At 32.5% G+C, this 18,671-nt stretch overlaps 1 protein-coding gene across 7 annotated transcripts in view; it reads left to right on the plus strand.

The window, feature by feature from the left end:
• Positions 1 to 18,671, plus strand: part of Pals2 (protein associated with LIN7 2, MAGUK p55 family member) — a 115,645-nt gene that overhangs the window by 47,852 nt on the left and 49,122 nt on the right. For 5 of the 7 annotated variants that reach the window (XM_076835378.1, XM_076835383.1, XM_076835388.1 and 2 more), the window contains one exon: positions 698 to 816. In XM_076835378.1, coding sequence (XP_076691493.1) covers positions 700 to 816 — 117 coding nt within the window. In that variant the 5' untranslated portion in view covers positions 698 to 699. Of the gene's footprint in view, positions 1 to 694; positions 817 to 18,671 lie in introns of all 7 variants that reach the window. The other 2 variants (XM_076835380.1, XM_076835381.1) reach the window with 1 other exon arrangement.

Below are 18,671 nucleotides of genomic sequence, written 5' to 3' on the forward strand. Positions count from 1 at the left end.
GCTTTCTTTTGTATCTATTGAGATGGCATTTTTTTGTCCTCAGTTTCTTGGTATATTATATTGATTGACCATTTTGTATTCATATATTGGACTATTTTTTATTCCTGAGATAAATTGGACATGGCATTTGTGTACAGTCCTTTTTACATGTTGCTGGATCACTTTGCTAGCATTTTATTAAAGGTTTTTGCATCTGTATTCATAAGGGATATTGACTATGATTTTATTGTGATGTCTTTATCAGGAAACTGGTTTCACAGAATGAGTTGTAAAGTGATCCCACGTCTTGTATGTATTTAGAAGAATTTGTGAGGAATTAGTTTTAACTCTATAAATGTTTGGTGGCATTTGTCAGTGATGCCTCATTCTGGGCCTGTGGGGAGTTTTTTGATTACTGACTCAATCTTCTTATTTATAAGTTTTTGATTATTGACTCAATCTTCTTATTTATAATAAAAGCAAATGCAAATTCTAACATGTATAAGGTGTAGTCTGATACAGCCCAAATTGCATATAAATTTTTATCCTGTTAACGAATGCATAAGAAGTCAACTTGAAACTCATACTCTTTAATTATTTAGTTTTTAAAATTGATTTTTCAGAGTGTTATTAATGTCTTTATTTGCATTACTTTGGCTTAGAATTTAAGTGGTTTTGTTTTGTTTTATTTTGTTTTATGTTGCTTTTATCTCAGCAGCAATGCAGCAAGTCTTGGAAAACCTTACGGAGCTGCCCTCATCTACAGGAGCAGAAGAAATAGACCTAATTTTCCTCAAGGGGATTATGGAGAATCCTATTGTAAAATCACTTGCTAAGGTATATTGGTTTATGCATAAGATTATTGGATTATGTTGGAAATCGTTGTTATAAAAGTCTTTTGAGATACTACTATTTTAGAACTTGGTTGATATGCTTTAGGCATAGTTAGCCAGTAGTAAGTAACCCTTATCACATAATGAAATCCTAATGTGGGTGAAAATCAGGCCACTTTTGCCCTTTCTGTTCTTCTTTAAATACAGAATGAAGTAACGCTAGTTTTTGGCCTAACGCATTTAAGGTTTAGAGAGATCACAGGAGCACAGTCCTAAAAAGATTCTGGTTTTACCTCTAGTTTTAATAAGAGCAGGTATTGATTATTTTCTTTTACATTATCCACATGTACCTTTTTTCCCATTTATTTTCTTAACTTCCTTTATGTAGTACATTTAAAATTTTTCTTTTTTTGCATAAATTTGACATTTTAAGTCTGTTTCTGTAGTCAACTCCGGAGCAACCTTCTTACTTCATTCATAAATAGTTTACAACCATTTTTAGTGTGTGGGGGGTCCACTTTTATTTCATTTATCCTACTTCCCCATATGATTATTAAGTGTTTCTAAAGTATAGTCCCTTCTACTTACCTCTGCTCTCCCATTCTTTACAGTTACTCAAAATGGTTCTGGCTTACAACAACATATATGACATGCCTTCTCTGACCTCTCCTTCATATAGTCACTTCATTCTTTTTTCTGTTGTATCCCTAGAATGTTGATTATATCCTCCCCTATGATCTTTTGAAGGCCAGTCTCTTGTTCAAGACTTCTAGAAAATCATACCTTTTACGAAGTATTCCATTAAGAATTAGTAAATGATACAGATTTTTCATTTTGTTCTTGCAGTTACTTGTGCTAAGGTCATGTTATAAAGATACCTATGTAGAAATGAATCCACTTGCAGATTGCCCAACAGGAATTTTTATTTCTATTATTTTTTATTGCAGTTTTCCCAAGTTTATTACTTATTCCTATATTTCAGTAATAATAGACATGATATTTTACCTTTATATTCAGACTTCTTGTCATTAATCACTTCACCTTGTTGAGATAAAGTAATAACTTCCAGGGCTTGTTAAAATAAGCAGGAGTAAGTCAATATTAAATAGCTTACCATGCATTTATATTGGTACTTTAAAAATAGTTTTTACCCCTTCCTTGATGTCAAACTGTTATTATTTTTTATTTTCCATGAATCAGTTTTCCCCCATCCCCAAGTTTATTTAATTAAATGGCTTTTCATCTATAGATTTATAAACTATAATAATATTGTGTAAGTCACTTTACAGCATGATTATAGCTTATACAGGTCTTCAAAATATTTTAAAATGTTTTGTCTTTGCAATAGGATTATGAACTTAAAATATACTATTTTATATTTGTAAATTGAAAACTAAGACTCAAAGTAGGCAAACAATTTGATTAAGGTCACTTTATTAGTAAATGACAGAGGTAAGGCTTAGAGCAGTTGTTCTGGCTTTAAATTCTGTATTGTATCTACTGAAATACAGGTGTTGAGGTGTGTGTGTGTGTGTGTGTGTGTGTGTGTGTGTGTGTGTGTGTTCATTCTTAACAACCTCTATGTATAATTTTTTTTATTAATTTTGCCATTGATGATGACCTTCCAGAAGGTCATCTATTCATTATTATTAGCAGTTGAAATGACTGGATAACTTTTGAGCACGTAAATTGCAACTGTACTCTTGTTAATGAAAAATGAAATAAAAAAAGAATCATCATTCAATATTCAAGCAGATTCTCAGTAAATAAAAGCAATGCTAGCTCTGTATTCCTAAAATGTATATAAAGAAATTGCAGGAGTAAGAGAAGACTTCTACTTCCAAGAAAGGGATACTGAATCACAGGCCAGTGCTTTCAATACAAGTAGAAAACAAAGAGGCATGCATTGCTAGATATGCTGAAAGGTGAGAAAATATGACCAATAATCAGGAGAAAACAAAAGAAGCAGCACCATAATTAGATTGGACTTTGTAAATAAGCATTTTAAAATTACTAATATATTTATATAATAAAGTTACTAATTATATTAAGTTACTAATATTTTTAATAGAAGAGAAAAACATGGAGACATTTAAAATATTATTAGAAAATCTGAAGTGAAATTAATAATAGACATTTTAGAGCTCATTATTTAGGACACGGTATTTGAAATTAGCTCATTTGATGTGATTAATAGAAGACTAAACATAGCAGAAGAGGGAATTAGTGAATTTGAAGATAAGTCAATAGAAAAATCCAAACAGAAGTGCAGACAAAAAAATGGAAAAAACAGGAAAAAAAAAGAATATGTGAGATATAATCAAAAGATCTGATATACATGTAATTAATATCCCAGAAAGGGAGGGGAGGGGGATGAAGAAATATTTGAAAGTACAATGGTCAAGAATTTTCAAAACAATAGCATTAACTGTGATAGAGTCAGGAAGCCAAGTAAACTTTTGAACAGGAGAAATATAAAGAAACACATAGCTAGGAACATCATAAACTCCTAAAGCTCAAAGATAAAATGAAAATTTACAAACAACCAGAAGAAAAAAGACACATTACCTTTAATAGAAAATAAGAATAATGGGTAATACAGAGTATGTTGGCGCATGCCTTTAATCCCAGCAGCTTGGGAGGCTGAGACAGGAGGATTGCATGTTCAAGCCCAGCCTCAGCAATTTAGCAAGGCCCTAAGCAACTTAGTGAAACCTTGTCTCAATATTAGAAAAATAAAAAGGATTGGGGATGTCGCTCAATGTTAAAGCTACGGGATTTAATCCCTAGTACACCCTGCCCAAAAAAAGAATAATGGGAGCAATGAAACAGAAACTATGAAATTCATAATATAGTAGATTGAAATTTTTAAAGTCCACCCCCCCAAAAATTACACTGCCACTTTTGAAAATTCCTTGCCTAGCAAAAGCAAACCCTAAATTTGAAATCCAAAAAGAGTTTTTTTCCAGACAGACAAAATCTAAAAAAAAAAACAACCTTTTAAGAAGCACAAGAAAGCTAGAGTTGTTGGCTCAGCAGTAGACCACTCACCCAACACATGTGAGGCCCTGGGTTGGATCCTCAGCACCACATATAAATAAATAAAATAAAGGTATTGTGCCCACCTACAACTAAAAAAAATATTTAAAAAACACAAGAGAAAGTCTGGCAGAAAGGACGACAAAGGAAAGGGAATGTTAATGGATAATTACAAAATAGTTTTGATTTTAAGATGAAATAATAATGTCTTATGACATTTTATAAAACACACACATACGGAGATGGTAGTCCAAAAGGAGGAAGAGACTTAATTATCAAGTAATTGTTAAAAGAACTGGGGATGTCGCTCAATGTTAAAGCTACGGGATTTGTCCAAGAAGAGATAAAAGTACTGGCTTAAGTAGAGTATAAATATGTCAGGGATGCAAATCAATACTTTAGGTTAAAAACCAAAAGTTACAGGAGTTAATTTATTTCACCCAAGTCATAAAGGAGAAAATATAGTTTGAAAATATTCTCACTCACTCCTGAAAGAACTAGAAAAGTTACCCAAATAAAGAGGAGAGACCGTCTTCAGATATTGAGCAACAGATAGCACAGGATTGTGATCCCTAGAGAAAGGAAACAATTGAGGGTGGACATTTTGAAAACATCTGGGGTAATTTTTAGACAAACACAGCCCAGTAGTTTTGACAGTGCTTGGAATTCTGCAGGGTCTAGGCTAACTGGAATTTGTGGAGCAGAATATCAGAGAGGAGGAAACTGAACACAGAATGAGCTTTGGAATTCTACACAGGGATGTCCTATATCTTTGGCTGAGTGACCTGAACATGTTTTAAGTGTAAACCTCCTCAGTCTCAGGAAAGATCTACTGGAAATTAGTATGCCAAACAATTTCTGGAGCTCACCAAGGACAGATAATCATTAGAATTCCTGCTATCCTGAATATCTTCACAATACACAAGACACTGGACAGAATTCATATCCAGCATATTATAGAGACTGGTCTTGGAAAATGAAATATATATATCAGTTTATATAAAATATATATAATCTCGCAGCAGAAATAAACTGAGAATCTATAACAAAGTCATTTGGAAAACCAAAAAATCCCCAGACAGTTGGAAATTAAATAGCATTATTCTTCTAAAGAACCATTAGTCTTGCCTAGGGATGTATCTCAGTGGTAGAGTGTTTGCCTAAAATGTCTGATGCCTGGGTTTTCGATCCCCAGCACCTCAAAAAAAAAAAAAAAAAAAACATAGACATAGTAACTAAATAACTATGAGTCATAGAAGAAATCACAAAACCTATTTTTAATTGAATGAAAATTTTAAAAAGACATGTCAAATCTTGTGACGGTACAATGAAGCAATATTGAGAGGAAAAAACACCTATATTGGAAAAGAACAATATTCCAAATCAGTGATCTAAATGTCAGCCTTAGGGGCTGGGGCTGTAGCTCAGTGGCAGAGCACTTGCCTCTTGTGTGTGAGTCACTGGGTTCGATCCTCAGCACCACAGAAAAACAAATAAATAAATGTCAGCCTTAATAAAAATATAAAAAGAACAAATTTAATCCAAAATATTCACGAAGAAGTAAATGATAAAGATAAATGTGGGCCTAAAAAGACAAAATAGAGAAAAAAAAAGCAGTGTAACTTTGATATATCAATAAAATTGATAAAACTCTATTTAGACACAGATTTCCAGTATCAGGAATGAAAAAGAGAACATCACTACAACTCCAACAGACATTGTAGGGATAATAAAAAAAAAAAAAATGAGCAACCTTTTGACAGCAAATACAACTTAGATGAAATTGATTAATTCCTTGAAAGACACAAAAGTCCCACATGAGATTAGATAACCTCAATAGCCCTATATCTATTTTTAATTAAATATTTGAAGTTTCTAATCTTCCTTGAAAAGAAGCTCCAATCCTAGATATCTTCATCAATAAATTGTATCAAACATTTAAGGAAGAAATATATTAATTTTGTATGTTTTTTTCCAGAAAAAAAGAAGGAAATGAAACACTTCCTGTCTTGTCTTATGAAGCTAGTATTATGTGATTATTAAAACCCCTAAAGATATTTTGAGATAAGTACAGAATAGTATCCCTGGTGAACACAGATGTGAAGTTCTTAAGAAAATATTAGCAAATCAAATAATACCAAAATACAAAAAAAGATTATATCCCATTACCTAAATGTGTTTTGTTTCAGAAAATGCAAGATTGCTATAACATTTCAAAACTGATCAATGTATATCACATGTTAACAGGATGAGAAAAACCATTTGATCAGTTAATATTTTCTGTACAAGAATTTTACAAAATTGAACATCCAGTTCTGATAAAAAATTCACCAAACTGGGAATAGAAGGAAATTCTCTCAAGCTGATGAAAAGCTTCTATTTAAAATCTCCACAGTTAACATCATAATTCATGGTAAAAGATAGAATGTTTTTAAGATCAGAGGCCAGGTGAGGATACCCACTTTAATCATTTCCAATCACACGTACAATGATGGAGTTCTAACTAGTGCAGAGAGCCAAGGGGAGAAAAAACCAGAAAAACAGAAAAGAAAAGGCATACAAATTGAAAAGAAAAATAAGCCATCTGTATGTAAAGACAACATCATCAGTGCTGAAAACCTTCTAGGATTAGTAAGTTAGAACTGTTATATAAATTTATGATGATCAGGGATATAAAATCCTCTATATAAATCAATTATATTTCTATATATTAGCAATAAAAATTGGTAATTGTAATTTAAATAATTAGATATAAATTTTTTCACAATATGTACAAGACCTATAAAATGAAATCTAAACATTACTAAAATTAATGTTTTTAAACATTAATTACATTAAAATTAAAGTAATATTACTGAAAATTAAAGGTTTACATCCATACCTATAATGCATATAGATGAAGTGATTAGAAGGCTCATTATTCCTAAGATGCCAGTTCTCCCACACTGATTGATCTATAGAAATACATAATCCCAGTCAAAATTTCAGGAAATTGATATTACTAAGATTCATAAAGAACCTACACTGACCAAAAAATTTTTGAAAAATAACAATTTGAGGTTTTTCTCAATCTGATTTCAAGAATTACTGTGACCCTATAGTAAAGAAGATAATATAGGATCAACATTTATATCAATGGCACAGAATAGAGTCCAGAACGAGACAAAAACATACTGTGAACCAATTTTTTTAATGGCTTGGCAATTTATTAGAGAGATGTGGTCTTTTCAATAAATGTTGAAAATTAAATATGAATATCATCTTTTATGTAAAAATTAACTCAGATTACTGATCTAAAAATAAGAACTAAAAATATCAAAACTTCTAAAACAACACATACAGAAAGCTTTTGTGACTTAGAGTTAGACAAAGCCTTCTTTAAAAATTGTCAGTTAATAATTGTATACATTTGACCTGTACAGCATATTGTTTTTATAACTTGTATACATTGTATGATTCAGTTGAGCTAAATAACATAGGAATTACTTCACATAAGACTTCTTAAACAAGACATAAAAAGCATGAAACATAATAAAAAAATTTGATCAATCAAATTTTATCAAAATGAGAAACTTCCTCTTCAAAAATACTGTTAACAAGAAAGGTAAGCTGGAGACCAAGAGAAAATATTTGAAATGCATATCCTGGAAGAGAACCTGCTTTTTCATTGCTGGTAGTAATACAAAATGGTACAACTACTTTGGAAGACAGTCTGACAGTTTCTTAAAAAAGGTAAGCATAGTATTACCATATGATCCAGTGATAACAACACAAATTGGTATTTACCTGAGTCAACCGTTTTTATCCACACAGAAACCTGCACACAAATGTTACTGGCAGCTTTATTCATAATTGTCAAAACTTGAGAGCAACAAAGATGCCCTTCAATAGTTGAATGTTAACAAAATGTGGTTCTACATGTTACAGAATATTATTTGGTGATAAAAAAAATAAGCTATCAAGGTGTAAGAGAACATGGAAGAAACTGTAGTTTTGTTTTTTTTTTTCCATATTATTAATTGTAAAAAGCCAGCCTGAAAAAACTTCATACTGTAGGATTCCAACTACCTGACATTCTTGATAAAGCAAAAAGTAGAGACACAGTGTATGTGTGTGTGTGTGGGCAGGGGGTCTTCATTAGTGGCCAATATTTTAAAGGGAAAATGGCAAGAGAGGATGACTTGGTGAAACAGGGTGGTATTTTAGGGCAGTGAAGTTATTCTGTATGATATTGTTAAGATGGATAGATGTCATCAAAATCCATGGAAATATACAACACAAAGAGAGAACCTAATGTAAAGTATGCTTTAGTTAAAGTATAAAAATTGGTTTATCGATTGTAATAGATGTACCACACTAATGCAAAACGTGAATAATAAACTGTGTGTAGGGCAGGGAAGAGTGGATATATGGGAACTCTCTATTTCTTAATTTTCTGTAAATTTAAAAGTTAAATAAGTCTGTAGACTACATTAGGGTTCACTTTCTGTTGTACATTCATATAATGTCTTTATCTGGTTTTGCTACTAAAATATTATGGCCTAACAGAATAAATTAGGAAGTATTCCCTATGGTTCTATCTTCTGTAAGTGATTGTAGAAAACCAGTATATTTTATTTCTTAAATTGGGTCAATCTCAGGCCTGAGGCTTTCCCTCTGGGGAAGTTATCAATTATTGATTTAATTTCTGTAGCAGATAATAATAATCATAGCATCCATATCTCCTTTGTTAATTTTGGTAGGTTGTGTCTTTTTCTTTTTTTTTAATTTATTCTAATTATACATTATAGTAGAATGCATTTTGACATATTGTACACAAATGAGCACAACTTCTCATTCCTCTGGCTGCACATGGTGCAGAGTCACTAAAGTAGTAGTATAATTCATATATGTATATAGAGTAATAATGTCTGTTTTATTCTACTATCCTTCTGATCCCCACAGCCCCATCCCCCGCTCTACACAAAGTTCCTTCATGCTTCCCTCCCCTCCCCACTAAGAATCAGCATCCACTTATCAGAGAAAACATTCGGCTTTTGGTGTTTGGTGATTGGCCTGTTTCACTTAGCATGGTGTTTTCTAGTTTCATCCATTTACCTGCAAATGCCATAATTTTATTCTTCTTTAAGGCTGAGAAATATTCCGTTGTGCATATGTACCACATTCATTCTTCTGTTGAAAGGCACCTAGGTTGGTTCCATAGTTTATTATTGTGAATTGAGCTGCTATAAATATTGATGTGGCTGCATCACTGTAGTATGCTAATTTTAAGACCTTTGGGTGTAAACCAAGGAGTGGGATATCTGGGTCAAATGGTGGTTCCTTCCATTCCAAGTTTTCTGAGGTATCACAATACTGCTTTCCATAGGGGTTGCACCAATTTGCAGTCCCACCAGCAATGTATTAGTGTATCCCTTACCCCACATCCTTGCCAACACTTGTTACTGCTTGTATTCTTGATAATTACCACTCTGACTGAAGTGAGATAGGTTGTATCTTTCAAGGACTTGGTCCATTTCATCTACATTATCAAATTTGTGGGCATAGAATTCTTCATGTCTGTGGCATCAGCAATGGTCTCTTGTTTGTGATATCAGTCAATTTATGTCTTCCTTTTTAAGCTACTAAGGGGTTTATCAATTTTGATTTTTTTTAAAGAACCAAGTTTAATTGCATTGGTTTTTCTCTGTTAATTTCTTCTAAATTTTATGGATTTTCTTCTAATTACTTTTGATTTAATTTGCTCTTTTCTTGAGTTTAGAAGTATAGATTGTTGATTTTAGGCCTTCTTTTCTAATTTTTTTTGTTCAGTGCTATTAATTTCCTTTTTAAACTACTTTTGCTGCATCCCACACAATTTTATAAGTTGTATTTTCATCTTCAGTTCAAAATTTCTTATAATTTCTCCTAAGACTATTTCTTTGACTCATGCAATATTGAAAAATGTGTTTTTAGTCTCAAAATATTTTAGAGGTTCCCAGCTATCCTCCTAGTTCTGTTTTGTTAAGGTTAGACAGCATACTTCATAGAATTTTTATTCTTATAAATTTGTTAAGGTGTGTTTTATGACTCAAACTGTACTAGTTTGAATGTTCTGTGTAACTTTGAGAAGAATATATACTCTATTGTTGCTAAATGAAGTATTTTATGGATGTTGATTAGTCTGATTGATTGATGGGATCATCCAGTTTAGCTTAGTGAGGTTTTTGCCTGCTGGATCTGTCAGTTGCTGATAGAAGGATATTGAAGTCTCCAATTATAATAATGGATTAATCTATTTTTCCTTGCACTCTGTAAGATTTTTGCCTCATATATTTTGGTATTCATTTGTTAGGCACATGGATATTATAGACTGTTGTGACTTCTTGGAGAACTGACCATTTTCATCACTAATAAATGCCCATTTTTGTTCCTAGTAATTTTCCTGTTTTGAAGTTTGCTGTGTTTACAATTAATATAAGTAATACAGTTTTCTGCTAATTGATGTTAACATGGTTTCTGTCTCTCCATACCTTTTAATCTACCTGTATATTTTAAAGTGTTTCTTTATAGACAACAAATACTTGGATTTTGCTTTCTTAACCACTTGTTGTTTTCTAGTGTGTTTAACTCATTGATGTTTTTAGTGATAATTGATAGAATTGGATTAATATCTACAATATAATTACTATATTCTAATTATTGCCCTCATTCTTTCTTTTCTTGGTCTGCCATTCATTTCTTACCTTCTCTGTTTTAACTGAGCATGTTAATAATTTGTTTCATTTTTCCCTCCTTTCTTAGCATATCAATTATACTTTTTAGTCCCCCCCCCCTTGATTTTGCAGAATATATATTTATGGCTAATCTAGATCCACTTCCAAGTAATACTGTATCAACTCATGGGAAATATAGCTACTTTATGAAACGATATTTCTAGTTTCTCTATCCTGTCTCTTATAATATTGCTGTTGTTCATTTCACTTATTCATAAGCCATAATTAGCAGATTTATCATTGGTGTTCAAAATCTATTAAATAAGAATAAGAAAATAAAAAGAAAAATACAATTTTCTTTATGTCTTTTTTCTCTCTAGTGGTATATCTTTCTATAGATCTGAATTTGGACCTATACCTTTTTTTCTTTTTAAAGAACTTCATGTAATTAAAAAGAAATTTTTAAAAAAAGGAGTCCAGATAAACTCTGAAGTTTCTTTAATAACATATGTTGCTTTCTTAGTTTTGACAAAAATCATGTGGAAACTTGCACATTGACAATGTGGGGATCGGATGAGGGAGATGGAGGAATTTTTTTTTTTTTTTTAAGGAATTCTCTATACTGTATGTTGGCAACTTTTCTGTAAATCTAGAATTATTTCAAAATTAAAACAACTTTTAAAAAGAGAACTTTATTTAATATTATTGCAAGGCAGGTGTGCCAGTGACAAATTCCCTCAATTTGTGTTTGCATTGTGAAGTGTTTATTTCTTCACTTTTGAAGGATAATTTCAGTGCATAGATAATTCTAGGTTGATAGATGTGTTAGTTTTCCATTGCTATGGCAAAACACCTGAGAAAAATAATTCAAAAAGACAAATGATTTATTTTGACTCATGGTTTTGGAGGTTTCAATCTATGGTCATCAGGTTTCATTGCTTTTGGACCTGAGTGGAGGAACAACATTATGGCAGTAGCGTGTGAGAGCAAAGCTGTTCAGCTCATGGCAGCCAGGAAGAAAAAAGAGCTTACTTTTATAACAAAGTCCCTTCCCTTTGAACCCATTAATCTATGGATCCATGAATAGATTAATCCATTTATAAGGTTAGAGTCCTCATGACCTGGTCACCTCTCAAAAACCCAACCTCTGACCTGCTTTGTAGGGACCATCAAGCCTTCAACACACAAACTTTTTGGGGACATTTAAGATTCAAACCCTAATAGTGAGTTGTTATTTTTTTCAGTGCTTTAAATATTGTACTTCATTCTCTAATTGCTTTCATAGTTTCTGAAGAAAAGTCCGATGTAATTCTTATTCTTGCTTCTCTATACATAAGGTTTTTTTCACCTTCTCTAGCGTTTCTTAAGGTTTTCTGTTTGTCTTTGATTTTCTGCAATTTGAGTATGATATGCCTCAGTTTAGATTTTTTTTAGTTCTTATCCTTCTCGGTGTTCTCTGTGCTACCTGGATCTATAGTTTTTTGAAAATTCTCAGTTTTTCATGTAATTATTTCTTTTCTTTCTCTCTTCTTCTAGTATTATGATTTTATATATATCTGCACCTTTTTCTAATTGTCTCACAATTTTTGGTTATTCTGGTCTGTCTTGTTTATTCACTTCCCCTTTGTATTTGAGTTTTAGGAGTTTGTATTGCCATATGTTCAAGTTCATTGATTCACCTTTGAGTTGTGTCTACTTTGAGCCTACTGAAGATTTTTTTTTTTCATTTATTACAATATTTCTTTTTTCTAGTAGTTCTGTTTGATCTTTTTTACCGTTAGAACTTCCATTTTTCTGCTTACATTACCTGTCTATTCTTTCATGGTGTCTCCTTTCTTCTTTGGAGCTTAGCATGTTAATCACAGTTGATTTAAATTCCCAGCCCAATAATGCCAACATTCTGCCGTATCTCAGTCTGGTCCTGATGCTTGCTATGTACTTTGAGACTGAGATTTTTTTGTTTCTATTTTGTTTTCTATGATTTTTGTTGAAAGCTGGACACAATATGTTGGATAAAAGAAACTGAGATGAACATACTTTAAGTGTGAGGTTTTTGTCTGACTGGGATCAGGTTGTAAGTGGCAGAAGCTAAAATTTCCTTTGATGTCCTTCCTTTTGTCTCCTGTGTCTGGATTTCCTAGAGATTTTTTAAATGAAGTTTGAGATGTGCAGCTATTATTGATGTGAGGCACAAGAGGGAGAGAAAGGGTTCTGTTGATTAGGTTTGAATCTTAGTTTGTTTTTCCCCGACACAGGAACCAGGAAATGGAGTTGGGACAGAAATTGGGATTTTTCTTCCCTGCTGACTGCTTAGGTTCTGATAAAATAGATTCCCTTGAGGACAAATCTTAAGGGAAACCAAATAAATGCTCAGTGAATTTCAAAATGGCTAATTTCCCCTTTCTCCTCCAAAAAGCATGAAGGATTTTCCCTCCAGTTTTCATTGTGAGAACTTGGTAGGTGTCTGGAAGGTAAAAGAAGAGTGTGAAGGTCCCCCAAGACTGAGCCAGCCCTGCCCCCAATTTCTTTTCTTCATTTTTACTCTCTACCTTGTAAACACTGAGTTCCAGCAGTAGTTCAAGTAATTCTCAGTCTTTTTAAATTTTCCTCTCCCAGTATTGATTGTAGTAGAGGTTTCTGCTTATAGGTTTCTGTTCAACTGAACTGTGATTCTGTGTTTCCATTTTGTGTCTCCAGTTTGAGGAATAGCAATTATCCATGTGACCTTAATTTCTCTGGTGAAGTTCAGAAGAGTTGTTGATTTTTTGTTGTTGTTCAAATTTTCATTGCTATGAAGACAGAAGAAATGCTTTTTAAGCTCATAACATTCTGAATCACCTTTGCTTTTGGCGGCTGAATAATATTTCTTTGTATGGCTATATCCAACTTTGTTCATCTGTTCAACCACTGATGGACATTTGGGTTGTTTATACCCTTTGACTATTATAAATAGTCATCCTATAAATATAGCACTAGTGCTATTAAAAATATTCATGCACAAATTTTCAAGTGGACATATGTTTCAGTTTTTCCTGGACATATACATATACCTAGGAGTAGAATTCCTAGGTCATATGGTAACTGATTAATTGTTTGAAGATCTGCCAGACTATTTTCCAAAGTGAATGAATACATGCTTTATATTCCTACCAGCAGTGCTGAAGAATTCTCATATCTCCATATTGTCTCTAATACTTGTTATCTGAATTTTTGGTTCTAGCCATCCTAATGATTTTGAAGTTCTATGTCATTGTGGTTTTGATTTGCATTTCTCTCATAACTGAGGATATTGAGCATCTTTTCATGCATTTAATGACCATCTGAATATATTCTTTGGATAAATATCTATTTAGATCCTTTGCCCATTTTTTCATATATTTTTTAAGTTGTGTTATTTTTTCATTGTGGGATTCTAAGAGGTTGTTTTTGTTTTTGTTTTTTTACATTTTCTAAATACAAGTCCCTTTGAGAAATAATTTGCAAATATTTTATCCTCTATCACTCATCTTTCAACATTCTTCAGAGTGTCTTTTTGAAACACAAAAGTTTTTTTTAATTATTTTTTCTTCATATCTTTCATGAACAATGTTTTTTGTTCTTTTTATTTAAACCTGACAGTAGAATATATTTTGATATATCTTAACATATATACTTGGGCTATAACTTTCCATTCTTGTGGTGTACATGATGTAGAGTTAATACTGGTTGAGTTTTCATGTGTGAACATAGAAGTTATGTCTGATTCATTCTACTGTCTTTCTCATTCCCATTCCATGCCTCCCGCCCTTAGCCCATATCCCACTTTCTGTTTAATCTGGAGTACCTCCACTCCCCCACATTTATTGTAAGTCAGCATCTGCATATCAGAGAGAACATTGGTTTTTGGGGATTGGCTTATTTCACTTAGCATGATAGTCTCCAGTTTCATCCATTTACTGGAAAATGTCATAACTTCATTCTTCTTTAAGGCTTAGTAATATTCCATTGTATATATGTACCACATTTTAATTATACATTTATCTGCTGAAGGGCACCTGTGTTGGTTCCATAGCTAAGCTATTGTGAATTGAGTTGCTATGAACATTGATGTGGCCATATCCCTATAGTATGTTGATTTTAAGTCTTTTGGGTATATACTAAGGAGTGGAATAACTGGGTCAAATGGTGGTTCCATTTCAAGTTTCCTGAGGAATCTCCATACTGCTTTCCATCCTGGTTGCACCAATTTGCAGTCTCACCAGGAGTTTATATGTGTACATTTCCCCCCCCCCCAATGTTCTCACCAACATTTATTGTTACTTGTATTCTTGACAGTTGCCATTCTGACTAGAGTGATATGAAATCTTAGTGTATTTTTAATTTGCATTTCTTTTATTGCTAGAGATGTTGAACATTTTTCATATATTTGTTGAATATTCATATTTCTTCTATAAAGTGCCTGTTGAGTTCCTTTAAATATTTATTGATTGGGTTATTATTATTATTATTGGTGTTAAGTTTTTTGAGTTCTTTATCTATCTTGGAGATTTAATGCTCTATCTGAGGTGCAAATGGCAAAGAATTTCTCTTATTCTGTAGGCTCTCTCCACGTTCTTGATTAGTTTGATACCATTCCATTTATTGCTTCTTGATTTTACTTTTTGCACTTTTAGAGTCTTATTGAGGAATTTGGTTTCTAAGCTGACATGATAGAGCTTTGGGCCTACTTTTTATTCTAGTAGGTATAGGATCTCTGGTGTAATGCCTAGATCCTTGATCTACTTTGAATTGAGTTTTGTGTAGGGTGAGAGATAGGGATGTAATTTCATATTATTGCATATAGATTTCCAGTTTTCCCAGCACCATTTTGTTGAAGAGGCTATCTTTTCTCCAATGTATCTTTTATGGCACCATTGTCTAGTCTGAGATTACTGTGTTTATGTGGGTTTGTCTCTGTGTCTCCTATTCTGTACCATTAGTCTTTGTATCTGTTTTGGTGCCAATGCCATGCCATTTTTGTTACTATAGTTCTATAGTTTAATTTAAGGTCTGGTGTTGTGATGCCTCCTGCTTTGCTTTTCTTGCTGAGGATTGCTTTGGCTCTTCTGGGTCTCTTATTTTTCCAAATGAATTTCATGATTGCGTTTTCTATTTCTGTGAAGAACATCATTGGGACCTTAATAGGAATTGCCTTAAATCTGTATAGCACTTTGGGTAGTATAGCCATTTGAACAATACTAATTCTGCCTATCCAAAAACATGGGATGTCTTTCTATCTTCTAAGGTCTTCTTCAGTTTTTTTCCTTAGTGTTCTGTCGCTTTCATTGTAGAGGTCTTTCACCTCTTTTAGATTGATTCCCAAATACACACACACACACACACACACACACATACATACACACACACACACACACACACACACACACACAGAGGCTATTGTGAATGAGATAGTTTTCCTTTTAGTTGATTCATCACTAATGTATAGGAACACAATTGATTTATGGGTGTTAATTTTATATTCTACTACTTTGCTGAATTTATGAGTTCTAGACGTTCTTTGGTGGAGGTTTTTGGGTCTTCTAAATATAGAATCATGTCCTCAGCAAATAGGGATAATTTGAGCTCTTCTTTGTATCCTTTAATTTCTTTTTTCTGTCTAATTGCTCTGGCTAGAATTTCCAGAACTATATTGAATAGAAGTGGTAAAAGAGGGCATCTCTGTCTTGTTCCAGTTTTTAGAGGGAATAAAAGTTTTCAATTTGATGAAGTCTAATTTGCTTACTTTTCTCTTCTTTCACTTGTGCTTTTGAATGCATATATAAGAATCCTTTTGTCAGATCCCAGATAAATGATTTACCCATGTTTCCTAAGACCTGTATAGCTTTAACTCTTACATTTAGATCTTAGATGCGTTTGAGTTGATTTTCATGTGTGGTATGGGGTAAGGTTTGAACTTTCTGTAAGTGCCTACCCGGTCCATTAGTTGAAGACTGTTAATTTTCTTACTGAATGGTTTTGGCACCCTTGCCTAACATGCAACAGTTGATTATTGATATATGAGTTTTGTTTTGGGCTTTGAATTGTATTCTATGACTCTTTTTGTCTATTCTTGTGGTATACCTACACTGTTTTGATAACTGTTGCCTTTAATGAGTTTTGAAATCAGTATGACTCTTCTTTCTTTGTGCTTTGAATTGTTATTATTGTCATCATTGTCATTGTTTATGGATATTCTGGGTCCCTTGCAGTTATGTAAGGATTTTAGAATCAGTTTCTACAAAGAAGTAACCTGTGACTCCAATGGGTATTGCATTGAATCTGTGGATCTCTGGGAAGAATTGCCATCTTAACAGGATTAAATTTTCCACTGTATAAATATGGGATAATTTTCCATTTATTTAAGTCTTCAATTTCTATCAACAATGTTTTGTATTTGTCACAGTAAATTTTGCTTTTGTGTATCCTTTTTAATACAATTGTTAATGGAATTGTTTTCTTACAGTTGATTTTAAAACCTCCAACCTTGTTTATTGGTTCTGATGGTTTTTTAGAGGATTACTTAGGATTTTCAAAATATAAGATCATGTCATTTGTGAATAAAGATAGCTTTATCTCTTTCTTGCCGATCAGGGTGCCCCTTTATTTTTTGCTTAATTGTCCTGGCTAGACTCTCCAATATAAATATTGAATAGAAGTGAAGGCGGACACTTATTTTTTCCTAATCTTAGGGTAAAATATCTTGTCTTTCACTAGTGAATGCAATGGAAGTTTTGGATTTATACTACCTATTCTAAACCTTGATTTTTTTTTTTTTTTGCATAAAATTCTGTATCAGTATCTATAGAGCTTCTTTATTCTTTGTAAAGTTGATGTATATTCATGTATGGATTTTTAATGAGCCTTCTGACAGATATTTAGATGGCCTCTTCTTTTATAAATTATGCTATAATATCTAACCTTTCTGCATTTTATTTTGCACATGTAATTATGTATCTTAAAGATAAATTCTTAAAAGAATCAGTATAATTGTGTGGTGGATGTGGTCAAATTGCTTACCAGTATGTTTTCACTAGGGGGAAAATGTGTGAAATGTCTTTCTCTCATATTCTCACCAACATGATATGTTAGTTAATTTTTTTTAAATCCTTGCCAATCTGATAAGAAAAAGGATATTTATTATATTTTTAGTTTGTACTTCTTTTTTGTGGGGGGAGGAGGATACTAGGGACTGAACCCAGGGCATTTAGCCACTGAGCCCCATCCCCAGCTGTTTTTATATTTTATTGAGACAGTGTCTCACTGAGTTGTTTACAGCCTTGCTAAATTTCTGAGGCTGGCTTTGAACTCATGATCCTTCTGCTTCAGTCTCCTAAGCTGCTGGGATTACTGGTATGTGCCCCAGAGCCCAGTTTGTACTTCTTTTATCATTGAGTGATATTATGGACCTTTTCAGTACATTTAAGAGGTATTTGATTTTCCTTTTCAATGAATTTTTGTTGTTTTTTTTTTCTCATTTCTTTTAATGAGATGTTCTTTTTCTCATTGTTTTGTAGAAATCCTTTAAAGAAAATTAGCATTTTGTCTAATATAATTCCTGTTTTAACTCTTGTTCTTCATTTGTATTTTGATACTTAAGGAGAAGAAATTTTAAATGTTTACATAGTGAATTTTGGGGGCCTTTTTGGTATAATTTATACCTTCCAGATTTTGCTCCATTTTTCGACAGATCTTTCCAGCCCAAAGATTATAAAAAAGATTCTTCTATATTTTCTCTGAATACTACTAAAGCCAAGCTCTTTAAAATATTCCTTGTTCCTTTTTAAAAAGTATGGTAGGTTTGCTTTTTTAATTGTTTTTGTTTGTTGTTTGTTTTTGGCATCTTTGTGGTTCTAGTTCATAGATTTTTTTTTTTTTTTTAAGGGCAGCTTAGCAGTGTCATTTAGAAGCTTCGTGAGTACCTTGATACATAACTTATCTAATCTGAGAATTTGTATCAATTTGGCTAACTGCGATTTCTGAGAAGTTCTTTGCTCATTAGAATTATTCTAATTTGTTTAAACCTGTTTCACCATATTTTCCAGAGCAAAGCTCATCTTTTTGATAACATATGCAGAAGCAAAATAGAAATTTACTTACATATTTTTGC

This window comes from Callospermophilus lateralis, chromosome 1, assembly GCF_048772815.1.
Source record: "Callospermophilus lateralis isolate mCalLat2 chromosome 1, mCalLat2.hap1, whole genome shotgun sequence".
Lineage (NCBI taxonomy): Eukaryota > Metazoa > Chordata > Mammalia > Rodentia > Sciuridae > Callospermophilus > Callospermophilus lateralis.